General features: G+C 36.6%; 1 protein-coding gene across 1 annotated transcript in view; it reads right to left on the bottom strand.

The window, feature by feature from the left end:
• Window positions 1-10,926, bottom strand: part of GLRB (glycine receptor beta) — a 102,620-nt gene extending 91,694 nt beyond the window's left edge. The window contains exons 1-2 of the mRNA XM_045085074.1: window positions 10,657-10,926; window positions 8,819-8,968 (exon numbers count right to left, since the gene is read on the bottom strand). Coding sequence (XP_044941009.1) covers window positions 8,819-8,940 — 122 coding nt within the window. The 5' untranslated portion in view covers window positions 8,941-8,968; window positions 10,657-10,926. The remainder of the gene's footprint in view (window positions 1-8,818; window positions 8,969-10,656) is intronic.
• Window positions 10,927-22,421: the final 11,495 nt, after the last annotated feature.

Below are 22,421 nucleotides of genomic sequence, written 5' to 3'. Positions count from 1 at the left end.
TAGCCATCACATGCTATTCATTTATATTAACCTTATTCTCAACTGAAACTTCTAATTATTTTAAAACTTTCGTAAGACAAGGTACTACTTGAGATGAGTCCTGAAGGACTACACAGGAAGTTGTCATTCTACACATAAACAAGTCTAAGCATAAGCAATGGCAAAAGAAGTTTAGGAGTGAAAACTGATCAGCCTTTCTAAAATAAGTAAGTTGGGAGAAATTGGAGGGGGAGAGAAACCATGAGAGACTGTGGACTCTGAGAAACACGCTGAGGGTTTTGGAGTGGACAGGGGTAGGGGGTTGGGTGAGCCTGACGATGGGTATTAAGGAGAGGCACGTATTGCATGGAGCACTGGGTGTGATACATAATGAATTTTGGAACACTGAAAAAACTTAAATTAAATTTAAAAAAAAAAAAACAGATGAGAAAAAAATCTACCAAAGGAAAAATAAAATAAAATAGGGTAGTTTCACATAAAGTTTGGGATGCAAATTACAGAGGCCCTTGAAAGTCAAAGTAAAGAGTCTACACTGGGACCCATCAGGCAATAAGAAGACACTGTGGGTCTTGAATATAATATTAACAAGATGAAAATGGAAACCATATGCAAAATGAATGATAATGAACAGAAAAAATAGGGTAAATAATTAGAAAAATATTGATTGAAAACTGTTCAAAATGATGGTAAGTGGAGAGGCAATGAACCTGACAGATATAGGAAATAATTCTAAGAGATAGAAAGACAGGTTCCATTTAAATTTCATGCCTGAGTAGCTAGAATAATGAGGATGCCAGTTTTAAAACCTGGGAAATTATTTGGAAAGGGAAGATCATTAATTCAGCTGACGGCAAAAGAAAAGCATGCCACTCAGCTGGGACTGTTCAACAGGTAGCAAAAAAATGTATAACTAAACATCAGTGAACTATTCAACCTAAATATGTTATAGTAAGAATAATGTAGGCAATTTTCAATCGTATTCATTACCAAGATTACCCATACCCTTTTGCAATTGCCTTTCATCTTTTGGCCAATGCAGTTATCATCAACATTTCCACTAGAAAGAAACTAGAACTAAACTAAAATCAACCTATTCTATAAATCAATAGTAGGTAAGTAAATTAGAATAGGAAGAAAATGGCTAATAGTATACTTACACAACATGTAGTAGCTTTTTGATTATTCAGTATTCCTACCCTTCTACCACATAAAACTGATGTGTACAAATGTTATTATCAAGTGGTACAGTATATCTCTAAAGGAAACAAAAAAATTTCTCATAACAGAGAGTAACGCTTTAACTCACATTTTTTTTTTTTTAGTATATGAACAAACTAATATAAAGAAATCACACTTTTTCCATTAGTGCACACAGAATCACAGTAAAAATTTCCTTGTCATGATTTTAAAGGTAGAGTACCAATGGTCTGGAGGAAAGATCATGAAGAAGACAGGATAAATTCACACTAACATGACCACACACTAATGTAAGTAATAGCAGCCCTCACCTAGTACTAATTTAGGGCTTATTATTAAGCTTCTCCATACCTAAGATAAAAGTTTGGGCCAAGTAGGAGAAAAGAGATTTTAAATTTAACTTGTAAACATATTAGTGAACTTACTATAAGCTATCAGACACTTAAATTCAAACAGTCTTCAACAAATGGTGGAGGTTCCCTAAGCTCAATGATAGTAAACTATGGCAACACGTGCTAAGAGGTTACAGCCTGGTCAAACTCAGTATGTACGTACGTATGAATTTGAAAGATTTATTTATTTACTTGAGAGAAGAGCATGGGAGAGAGCACATGTGAGTGTGGGGAGCATAGAGGGAGAGGGAGAATCTCAAGCAGACTTCCAGCAGAGCACAGAGCCCAATATGGCGCTGGAACTCACAACCTTGAGATCACGACCTGAGCCAAAATCAAGAGTGAATGGGTCACCAATTGAGAGGCCAAGGTGCCCCTAAATTCAGTATTTAGATGTGTTATTATATCTGCTGGGAGCACAAATAGAAAGGACAAGTAATGTTTTTACTGAGATAATTCTGTCTTATTTTTGTTTATTCAAACAAAAATTCTGCAAGTGTATTTTATTTTTTGAAAGGTTTTATTTATTTATTTGACAGAGAGAGAGAGCAGCAGAAGGGGAAGCAGACTCCTCATTGAGCAGGGAGCCTGATGTGTGGCTTCATCCCAGGACCCAAGAATAATGACCTGAGCCGAGAGTAGATGCTTAACTGACTGAGCCACTCAGGCAACACTGAAAGTATATTTTAACATGTTCTGGTTTCATATATAATACACATATAAATATAAGTTTGCAAACCTACACCTTCTTATAAATTATGGTAAGCATTAATTGGATCACTTATGTCTGTCATCCTCCAATCACTATGTAAGACATATTTCTGCCTATTGGTTTAGATCAGAAAAGAGAAGTATTTTCTGGGTTTGAAAGAGATACTTTAAAAATATGATTATTCATGAAATTCCAAGATTAAATTCTACTACTGAAGGTTTTTAAATCCTTATTATTAATATAGGACCAAGATAATATTTATTTTATATGGTAGAGCATCCCAAGGCAATGCACCAAAAGTAAAGGCAGATCTGTCTAAACATGTATTGAGATAAAATTTTCAAGTTATTCTATCTCATTCTATTGGACAATAGTAAGGCCACAATCAAATATAATATATTAGAATCAAAGAATCTTAAAAATCTGGCAAATTGATATGACCTTAAGTATCACCATCTGGTCTAACCACCCAACCAATGTTCAAACTTTCTATAAAATGTCTGCCAAATAATTACCCCTCAATGCCAAGTGACACCAGTCATATAAAACTCTACTACTTCCCTTCCCAGTCAATTATATTTAGGCAGAATTCTTATCAGAAAGTTATTCCTGAGAGCTAAAAATATCCTACCCATAGCTTCAGCTCATTAGTCCTGGTTTTCATTATTGGTGCCAACTGCCAAGTCTACTTTCTCATCTACATCACAGTTTTTCAACAATTTGAAAACAACTTTAAGTATCTCAGTTTCTTTCAGTTTCCCTAATATGATAATGATTTTAATGATCTCAATTGTTCTCATTTCTCTCCCCTGAAAATACGACTAGCACAATGCAGAAATATCTGTAAGTCTTGCTTTAAATATCATCCTATTAAGTAATAGAGTAAACATAAAATTGGTAAAATAAAAATATTAATTTAAGTAAGTATATATACTCATTTGTATCATATATATTGTTTACATGTAATACATATATATGTATATAAATCATTACTGTATTATCTATTTTTTTCCCTCAAATGATCTCTACCATACTGTGTTTCCCCCATCCTATACTTGCACAGATGATTTCTGGGCAAAAGTGCAATTTATACTTCCATCTACCTTTTTTAGTTTCAGTCCATTACTTTGACCCTTCAAGATCATAGTGGATACTAATTCTGTCTCAGATATTCATTATATGTCCCTAAGTCACATGATTCTCAGTTTGGATAAGTATCTCCTCCATACAGTCTTATTTTAGTCATTGATAAAATGTTAAACACGATAAGGCCAAAATTTCATCAGGAAACATCATCCAGGTTGGAAAAGTTTCACTAATTACCCAGTTGTTAACTTATCTAGTTATCCCTATACTGAGACCATACTTCTAAATATAGTCCATAGGGACTATATAAGTTATATTCAAGTTCCTTAACAAAATCTAAATATAAGATTTATAAGAGCCAAAAATCTTTGGATTTTTATTCACTCTTTAAACAAATTTTTATTGTATGTATAATTTGTGTCATGCACTAAATTGATATCATCTCTGGTGATTGAGTAGTAGATGCTACTCCCAAGAAGCTTACAATCAGGTGGGGAAAACAAAAATTCCTAATTGATGATAGTATTATAAACATGATAGACAATTAGGGATATATGGAAGTATAGAGTGTAATTATCTAAATCAAATTATCAGATTAGGAAAGATTTCCCAAAGGAGATAGCAAGGTTTGAGTTTGACGTCACTGTGGGTCCGTCAGATTAAAATCTGGTTATATGGGTGTGGTGCTCTTCAGAGAGAGGTCTGGGCCAGGCATACAGATTTAGGTGCCTTAAAAAGAAAACCACTGGCTCAAAATGGTGTCACTTCAGTCAAGTCACCAAATATGGACCTAATACCTTACCCGACTACATTTCAACCTACCCTAAAAATGTAGTGTTAACTGGTTAGTCAGGAATTTCCTGACCAGCATCAATGAGGAATCTGTCACATGCGCCCTCTCCATCCCCCAAAAGATGAGGTAATCTACCCAATAAAATCCCTTGCCCTTCCCCTTAAGGGAAGGTAGCTTGCCTGAAGCAATCCTTTCTTTTGCTAATAACTTCTTACCACATTGTCCTTCCCATAAAAACCTTCCATTTTGTATAACTCTTCAGAGCATCTCTCTACTTGCTAGATGGAATACTGCCCAATTCTTGAATTTCTTCATAAAGCCAATTAGATCTTCCAGTTTACTCAGCTGAATATTGTTTTCTAAGAAGAGTCAACAGTGAAAGATGATATTTATAGCCACAGATTTAGACAAGACCACTGGGGCAGGAATTAACTAAAGATAAAAAGAAAGCATTGGCATTTCAGGTAAAGGAAAGCATACTTCCAAGAGGTATGAAAGATCAAGTGTATATGAGACCTGACTCATATGTGTTGGGTGGGAGGATAAAAAGACACAGATGCAGGTGTCAGAGGCCAGTTCAGCAAGAGCTGTGTGTGTGGAGCCAAGAAATGTGCAGCCAAGAAATGAGCCAGAGGCCAGTTCATCAAGAGCTTTTTCTATGAAGCCACAGAAAGCTATGGAGGTGCTTGAAGGGTTCTAAGCATTAGAATTACTTGCCTAGATTAAAGATTTAGAACACATCCTCTAGGGTCAGTGTCCAATATGAATTGATGGAGGAAGACAAGAAGAAGGGAGACTAATAAAGAGTTCATGAAAATGGGTGGAGAGAAGTAATTAACGCAGTGCCCACAGGGAAGCGAAAATGAAGGACATATTCTGGAGGTGAGAAAGATGGAATTGAGAAGTCTTGGACACTACTGAATTTGCTTCAGTAGAAAGAGAAGGTCTAAGGAGATGCCCAGCATTTTGGTTGGTAAAAGAGGTAGTGGTATCATTTCCTAGATAATGCATTTCCTAGATAAGGAATGCATTACTCCTGTATCAGGAGTGATGGGGAGGATTTCTGAACTCAAGTGTTATCATTTGAAGTTGAGTTTGAGGTCAAAATAGGATAGCCAGGTAGAAAATATTGGATGTATGGATATGGCATTCTTCAAAGTCTGAGATGGACATAGAGCCTTAGGAGCTAACAGTGAATACATGGTAGTTACAGCCATAGATTTGGATGGAATCACTCAGGCCGACTCTATAGAAAGAGGAGAGAGCCAATAAATGAAGGTTAACATTAAATTCAAGCTGTAAATAAAAAGCTTACTGTATCCAAGGACTTAATCAATTTTTTTCCTCATTTATAGTTTATTTCTTATATCTCAATGTGTTTTAAATTTCTGAAGTTTTTGAAAGGAAATTTATCAGAAACCTTGTCAGTGTGGTACTACTGCTTCACTTATAAACATCAAAAACAATAGCATAAATTTATGTTATAGCATCTCAAAACAAAGTAAGTTAAAAAAATATATAGTAAAAGAGCCAGTAAAAGTTTATGATACAATTCAAGCTCAACATCAAAATTAAGCCCTAGAATTTTAAGAACCCTGAATTTTCTATTCCTTCATTTTAAACCCTTTTTAAGTCTTGGTTGGGGGACAGAATATTGTTACAATAGTAAAATGGGAAATCTTTGTTCATGTTTGCAATACTCACACATTAACTGCATGTGTGTATACAACCTCATTGCTTTCTCAATTCTATTCAAAAAGAAAAAAAATGTAAAGAAATAAAAATACCACGGAGGGAGATCTCACCATATTGAAAAACATTATGGTGGTCTGTACCTAACTTTCATAATCTCAAATATTCCTCTTAGTCACAATGTTTTTATACTTTATCAACTCATACAAGATGGGCTAACTGGATCATTCTCCAAGATACAAAGGATCTGCATATTCTTTCACAGCTCATTATAATAGCTGAGATTCTTAATCTGGATATTCCAAGGAATTATGTATAATGGATCCAAACACAGCCAGAGAAAACGCTATTGTCTTCTGAAGTTCATAATTTAGTGTCAATAAATCAAAATTCTTATAAAATGCTCAAACAAAAAAAATACATAAATCTTATTCTCCAAGGCACGCCTGTTTTTTAATAAGTCAGATTTTTGGCAGCATCACCATGGCAACTGTTAATAAAGTTTTATCTAGTCTCATAATTATAATAAGATAAAATAAATAAAATAAAATTTTAAATTTCATGGTAGAAAATTTCAAAAATAAAATTTCAGTTAATTACACAATGTATTTAAAATACCATGATATGGGCTTACCAAGTCTATGTTGGGCCTTCTATTTGTCAATTTAAATGTTCAGCAAGAGAACCTTATTGTTTCATTCTTAACCTACTAGATTTAACTTTAAAAATCTATCTTAAATAACTATAGACATTGAAAACATATAGCCAGTTTATATATAAGACAATTTAATAGCATAATTCTGAAAAGGGACAGAATGTCTTCTAAAGGACTATCGTAAGATATATGGTAGTGACGGATATCTGGGTGCCTCCATTGGTTAAGCACTGGACTCTTGGTTTCTGCTCAGGTTGTAATCTCATGGGTCATGACACTGAGCCCCATGTTGGGCCCCACAATCAATGGGTAGTCTGCCTGAAGATTTGCTCTCTCTGTACCCCCAAAATAAATAAATCTTCAAAAAAGGGGGGGGGGGCACCTGGGTGGCTCAGTGGGTTAAGCATCTGCCTTCGGCTCAGGTCATGATCTCAGGGTCCTGGGATCAAGCTCTCATGCTCATGGAGCTCATCATGCTTTCTGCTCAGCAGGGATCCTGCTTCCCCCTTTCTCTCTGTCTGCCTCTCTGCCTACTTGTGATCTCTCTCTCTCTCTCTCTCTCTGTTAAATGAATAAATAAAATCTTAAAATATTTAAAATATTTAAAAAAAAAAGATACATAGTAGTTCTAAGACTTGCTGTTGCCAGCTTCCGAACTCTTTGATTCATGACATTTGATTGGGGGCGGAGGGTGAGGGACAGGCAAGAGGTAGTGGAAGAGAGTTCTATCAGCTTCCACATATAGAGAAACCTGACTGATTGAAGCTGGCCTAACCCACACATAGAGTCACCATGACTGTAACATGTATGCAACAGTTTGTATCAATATGCCAACATGCATCAAGTAAAAAATACAAAAAGAGCTAAAACATGAGAATGTGTCCTTTCCCTTGGGAGGAGTAAGGCCTGACAATGTCCATTTTGCTAACAGGCTTATCTCCTGATTGTGACACCAAAACTCTGAACACTGAAGAATAGTAATAATTGCAGATGGTGATTATTCCTAAACCTACCCCACCAGATACTTCATATCCAACTGGAAAGACAGCTAAGGAGGGACATGTGAATGTAACTCAGGGCCATCCCGTAATACACACAGAAATCTGGCCCTGACATCAGACTCTGCAGCACTGAAATAAGTAGGACTAATAAACTTGAAAACCAAGAGATACTTCTAAATCAGGAACTTTATTTAATGCTAACCTATATGTACATGATACTGACTCCAGACTTCCAGGTTCACATGGTCAGACAGATATCCATCCCAAAATACCAATTTTAATATCCTTTCTTAACAAAATAAACTTCCCAAAATGTTCCTATCTCATACGGAATATCTACAAAGCTATCATGGTCTATCTTTGAATAATGTTGATTCTGAGATGTCACCCATGATCAATATGACATTTAAAACATCTTAATTAAAAAATGACCTATAACAGCAAATTAATTTTTATTCCAGATCATGGCATATGTGATCTTATTACCTAAAGATCCCTTATATTTATGAAAGTTATTTACTTACAAACTCTTCAATTGCTCTATCCATTAGGTATTATAAAAAATACGCTGTTATTCGCCAGTAATATTAACCATTCCTATTAAAAAAAAAAGTCCAAACCACAAAAGGAGTTGGTGTTTCAGATTTAGATTTTGTTTTTACAAGTAACTTGAAATTTCGTGACATATTTTTTGAAAAATATCCTTTTCTGAAAAATATTTGAAATATTTGAAAAAATATTCCTTTTTTGAAAAGGAAAAATATCATTTTTTGAAAAATATCCAATTTTGAAAAAAATAATTTTCCAATCTAAGCTCTTTACAGAAAAATATTGAAATAGAAAACTGATCTACCATGTGAATTTTCTTCTTCCATGCATCAACATAAATGAAATATACCTTAAAAATCATACTATAGCTAATTTTTAAACTGATATTCATTTTTAGGAATTTTTAAAACCATCTTTTTGAACTGCTGTTGATCAAAACATGGAATTTCAGTATCCAATTATAGCTCCATATTTAGAGTAAGAAAGAAATAGTAATTTTTTTCCTAATTTTATAAAATATGTACATAAATTGTATAATCCTAGAGCATGAACAAAACTTTATAAAACTTTATCTTAAGCACTAGATATTAGTTATCACATTCTAAACCTCTCCTGTGAAACCAATGGGTACATATTCTGATATGAAAAGTTCTGCTGATATGCTTTAACAAACCACCTTACTTTGATTAAAAAATGCACTAATATTTCTCCATATAATAATATAAGACATGAAGGACGTACGATGGGCATAGATACTGCTTCTTTTTCCCCTTCCCTTTCTTTGAAGACTTCTCTTTAGAATAAGCTTCTTCAACCCATAAGGAAATTAAAATAAAAAAGGCAATCGCCAATAAAAACTTCATCTTGAAAGTTAAGTTTCAGGAGATCAATCTACAAGAAAGAACAAGAAAAGGTTTACATAACGTGATAACAATACGACTGTAGAGAGTATGACCATTACTACCCAAAGGACAAGTACATTTGTACATGAAATTCTCATTGCTCAAACCTATGTGGTTGGCCTTCATTATATATTTGTGAGTAAAGGTTAAATGGAATAACCGTTCTTAGAAAATACAACCCCAAGGAGGTATAAAAGATAAGTATGCAAAATTTCTGATTTTATGTTAGAGAAAATCATAAATTGACATTGAATTGCACAATATTCAATATATGCTTAGAAAACTACATGCAAGGATGTTTAACACAGTGTTAAAATGGTTTCCTTCTTCTTGTACATTTGGATTTTTTATTTCCTTTTTCAATTTCTATATTTTTGAACTTTGCATGTATATTTTTTCAAAAATAATAAAACTATTCTAATCACAAAGATTAAAGAATTGACAGAGATAAAAGAAAAATATTAGCATCAAAATTTCACACTTTAAATTCGGTGTTTTTATTTATACACATTAAATTTGCAAGTTACCTTTTACCCAAAACGGGTGCATATTGACTTAAGGTATTTTGTTGGCTTTCCCACTTTCATGATATTAAGATTGATCGAAGATGATTTTTGACTCTACATTCTAGGTAACATAATATGGAAAAAAAAAAAACTAGCAAGTATGGTCAGACTCTTTAACATAATCTTCTTAGACCTATTTTAATAACACTTTCTATGCTCAAATTATAATTATATTCTTGCCGGTCCGATGCATCAAGAAAAAAAAAAAAAGAAGAAGAAGAAGAAGGAGAAGACGAAGAACTTTAAGCGTCTAGAAACACTGGAATATTTATTGAAGTCCTTCATTTCCAAACCATAAATTGTTTCTCCATCATTGTTTTCTGCAGACTAAGAGATCTATCAGACTCCTCACCATTGACTTAATTCCTCTCACCCTTAGAATCTTGCTTCTCCCGTGTCATATTTTGCACCTCCCTCTCTCCCAGGAATTCTTATTTTCTTCCATGTATCCTTTACAGCACCTATGGCAAGCCAGAGGGCTTCTTCCCAGGCCCCCTCTCCGAGGACAACAGAGAGGGCTTATGATGCCCAGAGCAACAACAGAAGGTTCTCTGTCAACTTCCCACTGGACGTTCCCTTCCCCCATCCCACGGTGGCATCGGCTTCCACACACCTCTGCCCACAGCAGCAGGTACTTCTCCCACCTCCACATTCTTCCCCAGGAAAACAGGAGGGCCGTCCCAACGGTTTGAAGGGGCCAGAGAAATCCAACCCTATGCTCCCTGTCTTCACCTCCAACCTTTCAAAGGGGACAGCTGCAATGACTGAAGGAGCTTCACAAAACAACGCAAGGAGCCCTCCCCGCACATCCTGCGTTCTCCCAGTTCCCCCCAGCTCTCAGCATCCTTCCATCCGGAGCGTATCCGCGGACGCCACCGGATCGCTGCATCCCTGACTCGGCTGCCCGGCGCCCCGCGCCCCTTTACCCACGCTGGGCAGCACTCGCCTCCTCCCCCTGCACGCCGCAGTGCTCCCCGCGCCTCCACCACCCCAGGCTTGACCCGGTCCTTCCGCAGAGCGTTTTTTCCCGTCCCCAGACCACCGCCGCCTCCCTCTGCGGGTCCTCTCCTGCCCTCCTCCCCCACCCCAGCCAAGAGCCCCCGACACCTACCCGAGGCGCCCCCGCCCGCAGCCGCCAGGCGAGGACGCGGCGGCTCGGGGCCCAGACGGCGGTGGCTTCTGGGGGTGCGGCGGGCGCAGAGCGGGGGCAGCTGCGTCCCCGCCGCCCGCGCCACCGCCGAGCTCGGCTGACGCGCCTGCTCGGGCCGCGGAGCCTGCGCCGTGGCGCCCCGCCGCCGGGCGTCCGCAGCCGCGCTCCGGGCCGCTGCGGGTCCGCGGGCCGCGCTGCCGGGAGCCAGGAGGGCTGGCGGGACGGCGGGATGGCGGGACGGGGGAGGGAAAAGGTGTTCCGAGCGCGCCTGGAAGGACGTCACAGCACCTTCCCCTCCGGGCACTGGAGGGGTTTCTGTGAAATGTAGTCCCCCTGCAAGAGACTAGAAAAGACGGGCGCGGGGAATGGGGCTTGAGGACCGTTTTGATACAGAGGTTGGGGGGAGACTTTTCAAGGGGCTGGAATTCATTTAGGGTCTACTTTGGATCACTAGGAACAGAAACAGGAGAATAACAGATGACCTTCTTGGACCAGGGCGGACAACGCGTAGTTTCTGAAATTCAGTCATCGGACTTGACATCTAACGTAATCGCTGAGTCTTACCAACAATGTCTAAAAGCCTGACCTTTCTAAGCAAACGTAAATTAGTCAAAATCACTGAAATCATGTAATCCTGCACTTGACAGTTTCAAAACCCTTGCCCTGCATTGTCTCCTTTGGCCCTCACGAGGTTCATTCCTGGGCAGGTTTTATGTCGTCATTCCCGTTTTGCAGATGAAGAAAGTGAAGTTCAAATACATTAAGGGATTATTTAGTGTTACATATTTTGAATGGAATTTACCAGAGACTCAGTCTGATATTGACAGGTATGACATTGGCCTTCTGGTAGCCAAGTGTTGGTTGTGGTCGTTTTCTAAGAAGCCTTTCATTTGACAAAACACCTTTGGGTGGCAAACCTTTCCCATTACCTCTTAATGCTAGAGCTAACTGACTTTTTTTTTTTTTTTTTTTTTTTTTTTTTTTTTTTTTTTTTTTTTAAGAAAGCATTGTCTCAGGGGCACTTGAGTGGCTCAGATAGTTAATTGTGGGACTCTTGATTTTGGCTCAGGTCATGATCTCATGGTGGTGGTATGGAGTCCTGTGTTGGGCTTTGGGCTCAGCAGGGAGTCTGCTTGAAATTCTCTCTCCTCACTCTTCCCCAGTGCTACTCCCCTTCTGTGGTTGCTCTCTGTCTCTCAAACAAATAAATCTAAAAAAAAAAAAAATCATCATCTCAGGTGAGCACCACTTTGCATCATACATTTGGACCTACACATGTATTCACTAATAAATACTTCAACCCATATCTATGCCAGGAAGGGAATATTTCCTATATATAACCATGTTCTATAAGCTTACAAGGTGTTCTGCTGCCTAAGGTTAGCATTTGATCATTATTTTATTTAAAGAGCTAGCCTGGGTGGCTCAGTGGGTTAAAACCTCTGCCTTTGGCTCAGGTCATGATCCCAGGGTCCTGGGATCCAGTCCGTATCAGGCTCTCTGCTCAGCAGGGAGCCTGCTTCTCCGTCTCTCTCTGCCTGCTTGTGATCTCTGTCTGTCAAATAAGTAAATGAAATCTTTAAAAAAAAATAAAATGAAGAGCTGTCCTATTGGAATCTTCAAATTGGATCAGGAGAGGATCTTGGATTTTACAAGTGTATAAAGGAGAATTTTATTGATCATATAAATTTAATAAGATATAAGTTTTGGTGAACAAGTCATGTAAGAAAGTGAACGAGAACAGAATTTGCTACCCCAAGATATATGTCTTTGGAATAAGGATTACTTTGAGCTGATTATTTTTACAAAACAGCAGACATAAGAGAAGCTCTGAAAACTGGGTAAAAAAGTTACCCTTTTGTAAAAAAAAATTAAAAAATAAAAATACACATTTATAAGGGAAGTCTCCATTTGCAAAGGTGTTTCCCTTTCTCTGTTTCTGTCTCTGTCTCACTCTCTCTCTTTCTTTCTCCCTCTCTCTCTTTCTCTATACCAGGGAGAGGAAGAGGGTGACTAAATCTCTAGAAACTCTTGTTGATGGAGAAGTTACTGACTTAAATCTGTATAACAGCATACCCTTAGTTACTGTGCCATTCCTGGTAACCTCCACAACTGGCCTTCCTGACAACCTCTTCCCCTCCAATATCTTCTTTTGTCTTTAGCAGTAAATGGTATTTAAGACCATGGCTTGGGCCATTTTAGAGGGTTACTCAGTTTTCCTGGATGCCTCCCAAGTATATAAGAAGTACACATGTTATTAAACTTTTGTTTGTTTTTCTCCTGTTAATCTTTTATTAGGGGAGAGGACAAGGGGAGGTGGTTCTTGGCCAAGAACCTAGAAGGGTAAAGGGAAATTTTTTTTATCCCCTACAGAAGGATAAATGAAAAGTTCCATGCAACCAAGGGAGTTCAGAGGTCAAAGAAAACCACAAACTTTGCTTTCTCATAATCAAGGTATCACTAAAAGTTTGGAATAATAGGATATTCAGACTCCTGTAATGAAATATACCCACCTTCTGCTTACAAAAATCTTAGGAACACATTTAGAAGGGCTTATGTGTGCAAATACCTAAAATTAACTGGTTTACCTCCCCTAGTATTATTTTGTAATTATGCCATTTATGGATGTATTATTGGAGAATTAGTTATTTATAAGAAAAGCATGTCCAACTGTTTAGATATGTTTGGGTTCATTTTCTTTTGCCCAAAGTTTAGAAAGTACAGTTGGTGACCTAGAAAGACCTCTTCCAGGCTTGTGAAACCATGAAGTTCAGAATTTTTAATATTTTCTATGAAGATGATCAAGTCAGCTGTATTTATATAGCTTTTTTTGTGTGTATTATATTGTTAAAGGTAAACCTTCCCAATAATGTCATGAAATAACCTGATTTTCCCCAATCCTACCAAGAGTTGGTCTACTTTCTCTATTTTTCTTTAAATCTTCCTTCACTGTTTTAGTAATTCATCCAGGTATGTAGCTTTCAGTATCATTGTTGATGACTCCCAAATTTATTTCTCCAAACTAGACTTCTTTCCAGAACTCTAGACTCAAATACCCAATTGCCTTCTCAATGTCTCAACTTGCATATTTAATAAACACTTTGTACTCAACACGTCTAAAATGGAGCTAATGTTCTTCTCCCCCAAATCTGCTCCAACTGAGTCTTCTTCTTAATTGATCATAACCACTTCCTTCCAGTTGCTTAGGCCAAAAATTCTTAAAAGTTGTTCTTGATTCCTCTCTTAGTCTCCTTCCTCACATCCAAACTATGAGGAAATTGTTTCTCATTACTTTTACTATAACAAACATGGACTGAGTCACCTTCATCTCTAAGTTGGATTATTGTAATAGCTTCCTGTCTGCTCTCCTTGCCTCTACCATTAGGTCTCCCCTATCCTCTAATATTCTCAGCACAGCAACCAGAAACGGTTAAAACAAGTCATATGTCAGATGATGTCATTCCTCAACCCAGAACCCAGCAATGGCTCCTCATTTTATTTGGATTCTAAAGCAAAGTGTTCACAATAGTTTACAAGGTTCCTAATGTCATGTACCCTCTCCAAATACTGTCTTCTCTCCCTCTTCCCCTTAATCCCTTGGTTCCATCCATACTGATCTTGCTGCTTCTCCAACTTGCCAATGCCACACAGAGCCCACCTTAGGTTGTTGGCTACAGCTGTTCTCTTTGCTTAAAATGCTCTTCCTCCAAATTCTGTTACACTGAAAATAAATAAGTAAATAAATGAAAATGCTCTTCCTCCAGACAATCATGTCTAGTTCCCTAATTTCTTCAGTTGTTTCTGAGATGTAACCCTCTCAAGGACATTTATCTAATATTTTTTTTTAAAGTGAAAACTGTCCCATCTCCAAGGATTTCTGATCCCGCTTTTCCTGCTTTTCTTTTTCTTTTTCATAGTACTTATTGCCTTTTAATGTATTACATGACTTATTAATGTATATGTTGCTTCTCCCTCTACATTAAAATGTAAGCTCAATGAAGGGAGAGGTTTGTGTCTGTTTTTGTCAGTTGATATTGCCCAAGCACCTAAAACAAGGTTGAGTAAATGAGTAAATCTTGACCTAGTTGCTTAATCTCTTTAAATGTTGTGTTTTCTTACCAGTAAAATGAAAAGAACAGTGCATAAGTTTCAGATTGTTCTAAGAACTAAACAGAATTTTATTTGCTTAACAGAATGATACATTTTTTTCTATTATTAAGATCCTGTTTTACATTTCTTTCTGCTTGTTTGTTCCTTTACTTACATCTACCTGGAATCATTTTAGGAAACCAAGCTCAACATATCCAATAAGAACCCTATTTTTTATGTACCCAGCTTTATGTGGCCTATAATACCTATTTTACTTGAAAATCAAATGTAGATGCTGTCTTAAATATCTTGTGTTAGACTGAGTAGCCAAACATTAGAAGAGAAGACAAGTTTCTTGCCATATTATTTGTTTATATGACATAAGCACTTAACATTCTTGCTATGGCCTTAAGTAGCTTTAAAACATTAGTCTGGAATACATACATTTATTCCCTTTTTAATTTTTCTCTATGCGAGTCATGCTGATTTATTAACATTAGCCCAAATTGTAAGTCATAATGAGATTTTTTTCATCATAACTTCAGTCCAAATTCTATTATTACCACCACAGATTTTTAAGAGAAGCATATCCAGCTCCTTTATTTTTCCCCATTTTATTGAGATACAATTGACCTACAATATTGTATAAGTTTCAGGTGTATAACATAATAATTTGATATCTGTATATATTGCAAAATGATTATTACTACATCCACCACCACACATACTTCACACATTTTTTTCTTGTGAGGAGAACTTTTAACTTTTAAATATACAATATACTATGTTAACTATAGACATCATGTTGTGCTTTCTATCCCCAGAACTTATTTACCTTAAAACTGAAAGTTTGTACCCTTTGATGCCTTTATCCAGTTCTTCCACTATGTCCAGCTATTTTATTTGTTTTTTAATCAATTTAAGTAGGCTCCACACCCAATGTGGGGCTTGAACTCACAACTCTGAGGTCAAGAGTAGCAGGCTCTACCCACTGAGCTAGCCAGGCACCCCCATGTCCAGATACTTTAGATGTGTTTTTCCCCAATTCATAATCTTTAAAAATGATTCAAAAATAGATAATGGGACTAAAATATAAAGGGAAGATTACAACAGAGAATAAGTAGATAATGTGTCAGTTATTCAGAATCTCTTAAGTACATTCATGATTTCAGAGGAGAATAAAATTTGTATTAGGAAATTTCAATGAGCAGTCAATTTTAACATACTGGAATAACAAAAACAGTACTTGATAGCCCAAGATCACTTCCATGTTTTTTTAAATAGTGTATTATCCTTAAAATGTTCTCCAATCTCCTAATTATTTTAAAACTAACTTTTAAATGATAGCCACTTCTTATTGATTAATTGCAAGAAATGTCATTGAATTATGCTTTAAAAACTTCAAGATATCTTGGCAAGTTATTTTCATATTTGTATTTTTGATGAGAAACCAAAGGCTTCAAAGATAAATCCACTTATATAGTATAATAGAGTTGGAAGGTGCGGAGATGGGATTATTCCATCTTTAACATCCTGTAAAACATTAAGACTCTGATTCTGAGGGGCATCTGGGTGGTTCAGTCTTTAAGCTTCTGCCTCTGGCTCAGGTCATGATCCCAGCGTTCCCCTATCCAGCCCCGCAATGGGCTCCCTGCTCTGCAGGAAGCCTCCTTCTCCCTTTCCCACTCCCCCTGCTTGTGTTCCCTCTCTCTCTGACTCTCTCTGTCAAATAAATAAATAAAATCTTTGAAACAAAAACAAAAACAAACAAACCAAAAAAACAAGCAAACTAAAAGACTGATTCTGATTGCATATAGGTGATTTAGAGCAGCTTGGTTTTTAGACATAGACATGGCTTATACAGAACTCTGACTATAGACTAGGAAGCTGGAGTCAAGGAGACTGTTGCATGGATTCAGGCTCCTACTTCCAGGCCCAGGTTAGGCCTAAATATGAACTAACTTGAGAATCACTTTCCCCCCCCCTTTTTTTTTTTTTTTGTTTGACATAATGGCAGTAATGCTAATTATCATTATTGATTGAGGTGTGCTATTTCTCAGATATACACAAAGCATGTTACCTTCATTATCTTCTCAACAACTTTATGTGGTCAGTACTATTTTTACTACAATTTATAGATGGAGATTCAGAGGCATGATACAGCTCTTACAGATTTTGCTATAACTTTGCTAATAAATGATTGCAAGAACTATATGATTAAGTATGTCTAATTCTGGAAACTGGCCCTTAAAATATTTGTGTGGGTGTGTGACTGCAAATTATATATTCAATCATATCCCATGAGACCTAGAATAACATTTATATGCAACCAAAACACTACATTAATTGTAATGTAATTTTGAGAAGATAAAATAAGAACTATGAGTAAGATCTTCCTGTTTATGAATTTGAGCATTGTACCGTTTCATCTAATTGAGGAACAGTTCTGAACAATTAAAGGTCCCCTGTACCATCTATCAATCCATCATCAGCCCTTACTCGCATGGAGGAAAAACAATCCTCAGATGGTTGTGCAGGGACTAAAAATAGATCAGGATTTTAATGTTCTGTCAGAATATTTACTGCAAAAATGCCTACATGACATGATATAGTTTTTAGATAAATCAGATATATGATCCCTGGTCTTAGGGAAAAAAAGGCAAAAAATTACTGACCTCTATGGAAATAACATGATACTGTTACTGTACTTTAAGAATGTGCTTTAGGAAAAAACAAATAAGTCTATTATTTAGTGTCATTAAGGCTAGTCCAATAACAGTTATATCAAAATTATTGATTTTAGCCAAAGCTCTTTACATCCAGGTAGATACTATGGAACAACTGTCATCCAAAGTTATTTTATAGTTAGCACGTGATAGGTTGGCTCATTCAGGACTACTCAAAGTCATACCTTCTTCTGGAGCAATAGTAGCAATTATTACGGCAGAAGAATGTGACTACTAAGAATGTGACTACTAAGAGACCCACAGATCTTCCAGTCAGATGCAGTTTTAACTAAGTCTAAGAAAAGTTAGAGTTGCCTCTTTTGACAAGCTTTGAATCTGCCTATCAGAATTGCTGCATATCTGAGAGGTCAAGCTTTCCTCCAGCAGCCAGGAATTCAACTCTTAAGTATTTATGACAACTTACCCTCTTCTCCAGTATTCAAAGCAAATATGTCACATCAGTTTAAAAAGCAATCCAAGAATCTCTTTTTTCAAAACCTGAAACAATGTCAGGTTTGACTTTTTGTTATTATCTCTCTTTTTTTAAAGACATAGTTGAACAATTAATATGGAAGTACTGTGTCTGATCAATATTAAAAATTTATTCCTCTAGTTTTTCTAATATCAAGCTACAACAACTGAAAGTTAAAAGCATGCAAATCATAGATTCTAAATCTACACCTTTGTGGCAAATGTTTCATATTTACCACACCAGTAAACCCCATTTATAATTTATGTATATGGCATAAGAGATAAATGAACAAGAATAAACATTCTATTTTAGCAGGTTTCTTTTAAGAATAAGCAAGTAAATGCATAATGATCCTATGAATACTAAAGGTAAGTTATATAAAGAAAACCATGGTATTTATCAAATTATTATGGTTTAAAGTAAAATATTAAAATCAGGCTCACTGAGGAAATTAAGTTCACGTCATTATTCACTAAAGTTTGCTGTGGATTGTAAGGTTTATGTCTCTCTAACCCAAGGTTTAAAACTTATTTTATCAATAGAATTTATATATAGCACTGGTGTAGGAGAAAAACATTTGTTCTTAGGCAGCAGGGTCCACAGAAGGGGTGAGGGATAAAGACCCGGTTCTGAGACTGGCTTGATTGGGAGAGAGAAGCCAAAAGGATAGTCAATAAAGCATTGGGTTGACTTAGGGAAAATGGGATCAGAATAAAATGGATATGGGGCACCTGGGTGGCTCAATGAGTTAAAGCCTCTGCCTTGGGCTCAGGTCATGATCCCAGGGCCCTGGAATCGAGCCCCACATTGGGCTCTCTGCTCTGCAGGGAGCCTGTTTCCCTTCCTCTCTCTGCCTACTTGTGATCTCTGTCTGTCAAATAAATAATAAATAAAATCTTAAAAAATAATAATAATAAAGTGGATAAAATCTATCAATTGGCATTTCCTAAAATATATTCTGTGCAACATTAGGCTTCAGTATGCTTTATGAGAAAATAGAAATAGTCAATGGATAAACAAACTTGGAAATTTTTGTCTATTGTACCTACTCAGATTTATATTCTTTTAGCATATCTCATGTTTTGCTATGTCATAAAGAAACATATTAATGTCATTTAACCCAATATCTCTGTAACATGTTTGTCCAAGATTTTTTTCTTTTTTTATAATGCCACAAGTTTAAATTTCTATAGACCTAGTGTTCCAAGAAATAGTATTCAGAAAAGGTTGCTCCATAAAAAACAAAAACAAATAATACAAAAAAAGCAGTATAAGAATAGGCTCCTGAAAGAGAAGAGGGATGTTGAAAATAATGTTTTTTGTGTGTTTATATAAGAATAGAATATTAGCTAAAATAAGAGACTAGTGGCACAATGCCTGTCTAAAAGGATTTTAGAATAATCATGGCCTCAGGTGAAGGACTAGATGAAATGAAGTCCAAGAAAGTGAACAGAAATGATGAAATCTTGTAGATATTCTGGAGAGACAATGGAGAACTCTTAACTCAGAAAGTTTATGCAATAGTTTATACAAATAGTTCTAGAAAGTATAAAACATAGTAATTTCCTTAATGGGTTATCCCTCTGGGAGAGCCATAGCAAACATAGATTTGAAAAACTACAAGCAACATGAGAGAGTTCAACATCTAGCATTAAACCTTGGGGGTGCTAATAGTAAATCAAGTGGATAGTCAATAATAACTAGCAAAAAATCTTCAGTCAGGTGTAGGGTTTTTGCCAAGAGCAAGAATAGAGGGCAGCACTGCTAGCAAAGAGAAAAATGAGAACTTAGTAACAGATAGAAGGGAAGAAAAATTCCACAATGATTCCAAGACTAAAGCCTTAGAAAAGGTAAGTTAGAGTTTTCACTAAAAGTGAACAAGACGGGGTGCAGGTCCACAGTGGTCACACCAAAGAATATCATGTCCATCAATCAATAGTAAAATGAGTCAAACACAATACTACCCCCTCTTTTAAATGCACCACTTCCCAAGAGTGTAACTTAAGAGTATTATCATTACAATAAAAAAAAACTCATGTACCAGGCATTCATGGCCTCGTGAGAGTGAGTTATTAACTGGCTCAAGGCTATGAGGGAAGGATTGCTGTTTTTCATGAAAATGATGCCTGAGTTTGGTTTTATAAAATCAATATGCCGGACTGACCAAAGGGAAAAGGGAATTCAAAACAAGTAGAAAAACATGTGTGAGACATAGATATAGATTACATGATATATCCATATTTCTATAGTTTTATTTTGCTGGGCTATAAAGAGTTAATGACATGAGTAAAAGAGAGAGGGACAGAAAACAAAGCTAGAGAAATTAGGATGGGCCAGATTATGGAAGTCCAAATATACAACGATATTCATTTCCTAGGCTATATTTACATTTATTTTTATTATTTTTTTAAAGATTTTATTTATTTATTTGACAGAGATCACAAGTAGGCAGAGAGGCAGGCAGAGAGAAAGGAGGAAGCAGGCTCCCTGCTGAGTGGAAAGCCCAATGTGGGCCTTGATCCCGGCACCCCAGGATCATGACCTGAGCCGAAGGCAGAGGCTTTAACGCACTGAGCCATCCAGGTGCCCCTATTTTTATTATTTAAATTCAATTAGCCAACATGTAGTACATCATTAGTTTCAGATGTAGTTCTCAATAATTTATCAGTTGCATATAACACCCAGTGCTCATCACATCATGTGCCCTCCTTAATTAGCAGCAAAGTGTCTTAAGAAAAGGGAATTACAGGATCAGATTTGTCTTGTAAAATGATTTCTTGAAGCCATTTAGAGACAATGATAAGAGACAAAACAAGGAACAACAAGACCACTGAGGAGGTTGTAAAAGTATACAAGATAATATGGGTCCAAACATAATGAAAACCTTGGAAAATAAAAGAAATCAGAAATTATAAGAAATACCTATGAAGCAAAATTCCCAGGATAGGTGATGATTAGATGTTGAGAAATGCATAATGGAACACGACAGGTTGAAGATGGCAGAACCAAGCATGTGGTTGACCAAAAACATAAGAATAATGGTGTAGTTATTTTGTGTATTTTGTTTGTTTTATTTCAGTTCAGTGGCTGAAATAGGAATATAAATTATTGTTAGGCAGTTTCAAGGAATAATGCTTTAATTAATATCCTGAGCTACACTGCTTCTTTCTTCTTCTGCTGTATCCCTTTGATAAAATTCCAATCCTGGGTAAACCCAACAACCTGAATTCTCCAAAACTGAGTGAACAGATTAATTACTTAACAATAGCTTAAATGACATTTATACTAGATTGGCCCTTTAAAAGCACAACAATGTTATTATGTTTGCTCTTGTTTTCCATAGTTATTTCATGCATTCTCCATTCTCCTCAAACCTCCATGCATCCCATTTCCTCCCTATTCTCAATCCATGAGAAATTGGAAGCATGAGAATGGATATTCCTCAGGGTTTATTCAACAAACCTGCTTATGATAAGAACTTTTCTTTTCCCTTCCATTCAGTTAGATAAAACATTTCTTCTTCTATGCTTCTTGTCCTCTCCAAGATCAATTCCCTCACCTGTTCTTCGAATTTCATCACCTGTGTGACATGCAGGAAGTATAACGCATCAATTCTCCTCTCTCTTTACTTTCACCTTCCCTTTCTCTACTAACTCGATCGTTAAACATACCAAGGCCTTCAGATGTTTAAAAACAGAAGCCTTCTTCAGAAAGTAGTAAGTAATCCACAATAAACATCAATATCAAATAAAAATAAAGCAGTGTGTAAAAAGCATTCTGACTCTGAAGCTCTGCATCTACAGTTTTGCTTTCTTTTTTGGCTAGAACTTTCTTTCTCTCCCTTTCCATGATCAACTTTACTATGTAGAGGAAGAACATTAGAATCCCTACTGACTGGAAAGTATTTGACCCAAGTTCAAAATCATATTACTTTTCTAGGACCATCATAACAAAATAACAACAGAAATTAATTTTCTCAGAGTTCTGGGGGCTGGAAGTCCAAGATCAAGGTGCCAGTAGAGTTGGTTTCATTTAAAGTTTCTTTTTTTGGCCCACTTGCTGCCTCTTCATATGGTCATATGGCCATCCCAATGTATGCACACATGTCCCTGGTGTCCCTTCTCCTCCTCCACCTCTTTCTCCTCCTTCTTCTTTTTAGATTTTTATTTTTAAGTAATCTCTATACCAAACATGGGGCTCAAACCCACAGCCCAGACAGAGATCAAGAGTCACATGGGGCAAGCCCCCCCCCGCCCTTTTGCCCCCCTCCCTCTTCCTCTAAGAACACTAGTCTTATTGGATTACGGCTTCTTCCAAACCATCTCCTTTTAATTTAATCACCTGACTCAGGCTCAAATCCGGGACCCTGAAATCATGACCTCAGCCTAAAGCAGATACTTAACTGACTGACTCACCCAGGCACTCTAAACAGTACTAAG

Source organism: Mustela putorius, unplaced genomic scaffold (genome assembly GCF_011764305.1).
Source record: "Mustela putorius furo isolate JIRA1106 unplaced genomic scaffold, ASM1176430v1.1 tig00000056_pilon_pilon_pilon, whole genome shotgun sequence".
NCBI classification, from domain to species: Eukaryota; Metazoa; Chordata; class Mammalia; order Carnivora; family Mustelidae; genus Mustela; species Mustela putorius.
This window is presented reverse-complemented; position numbering and strand designations above follow the sequence as displayed.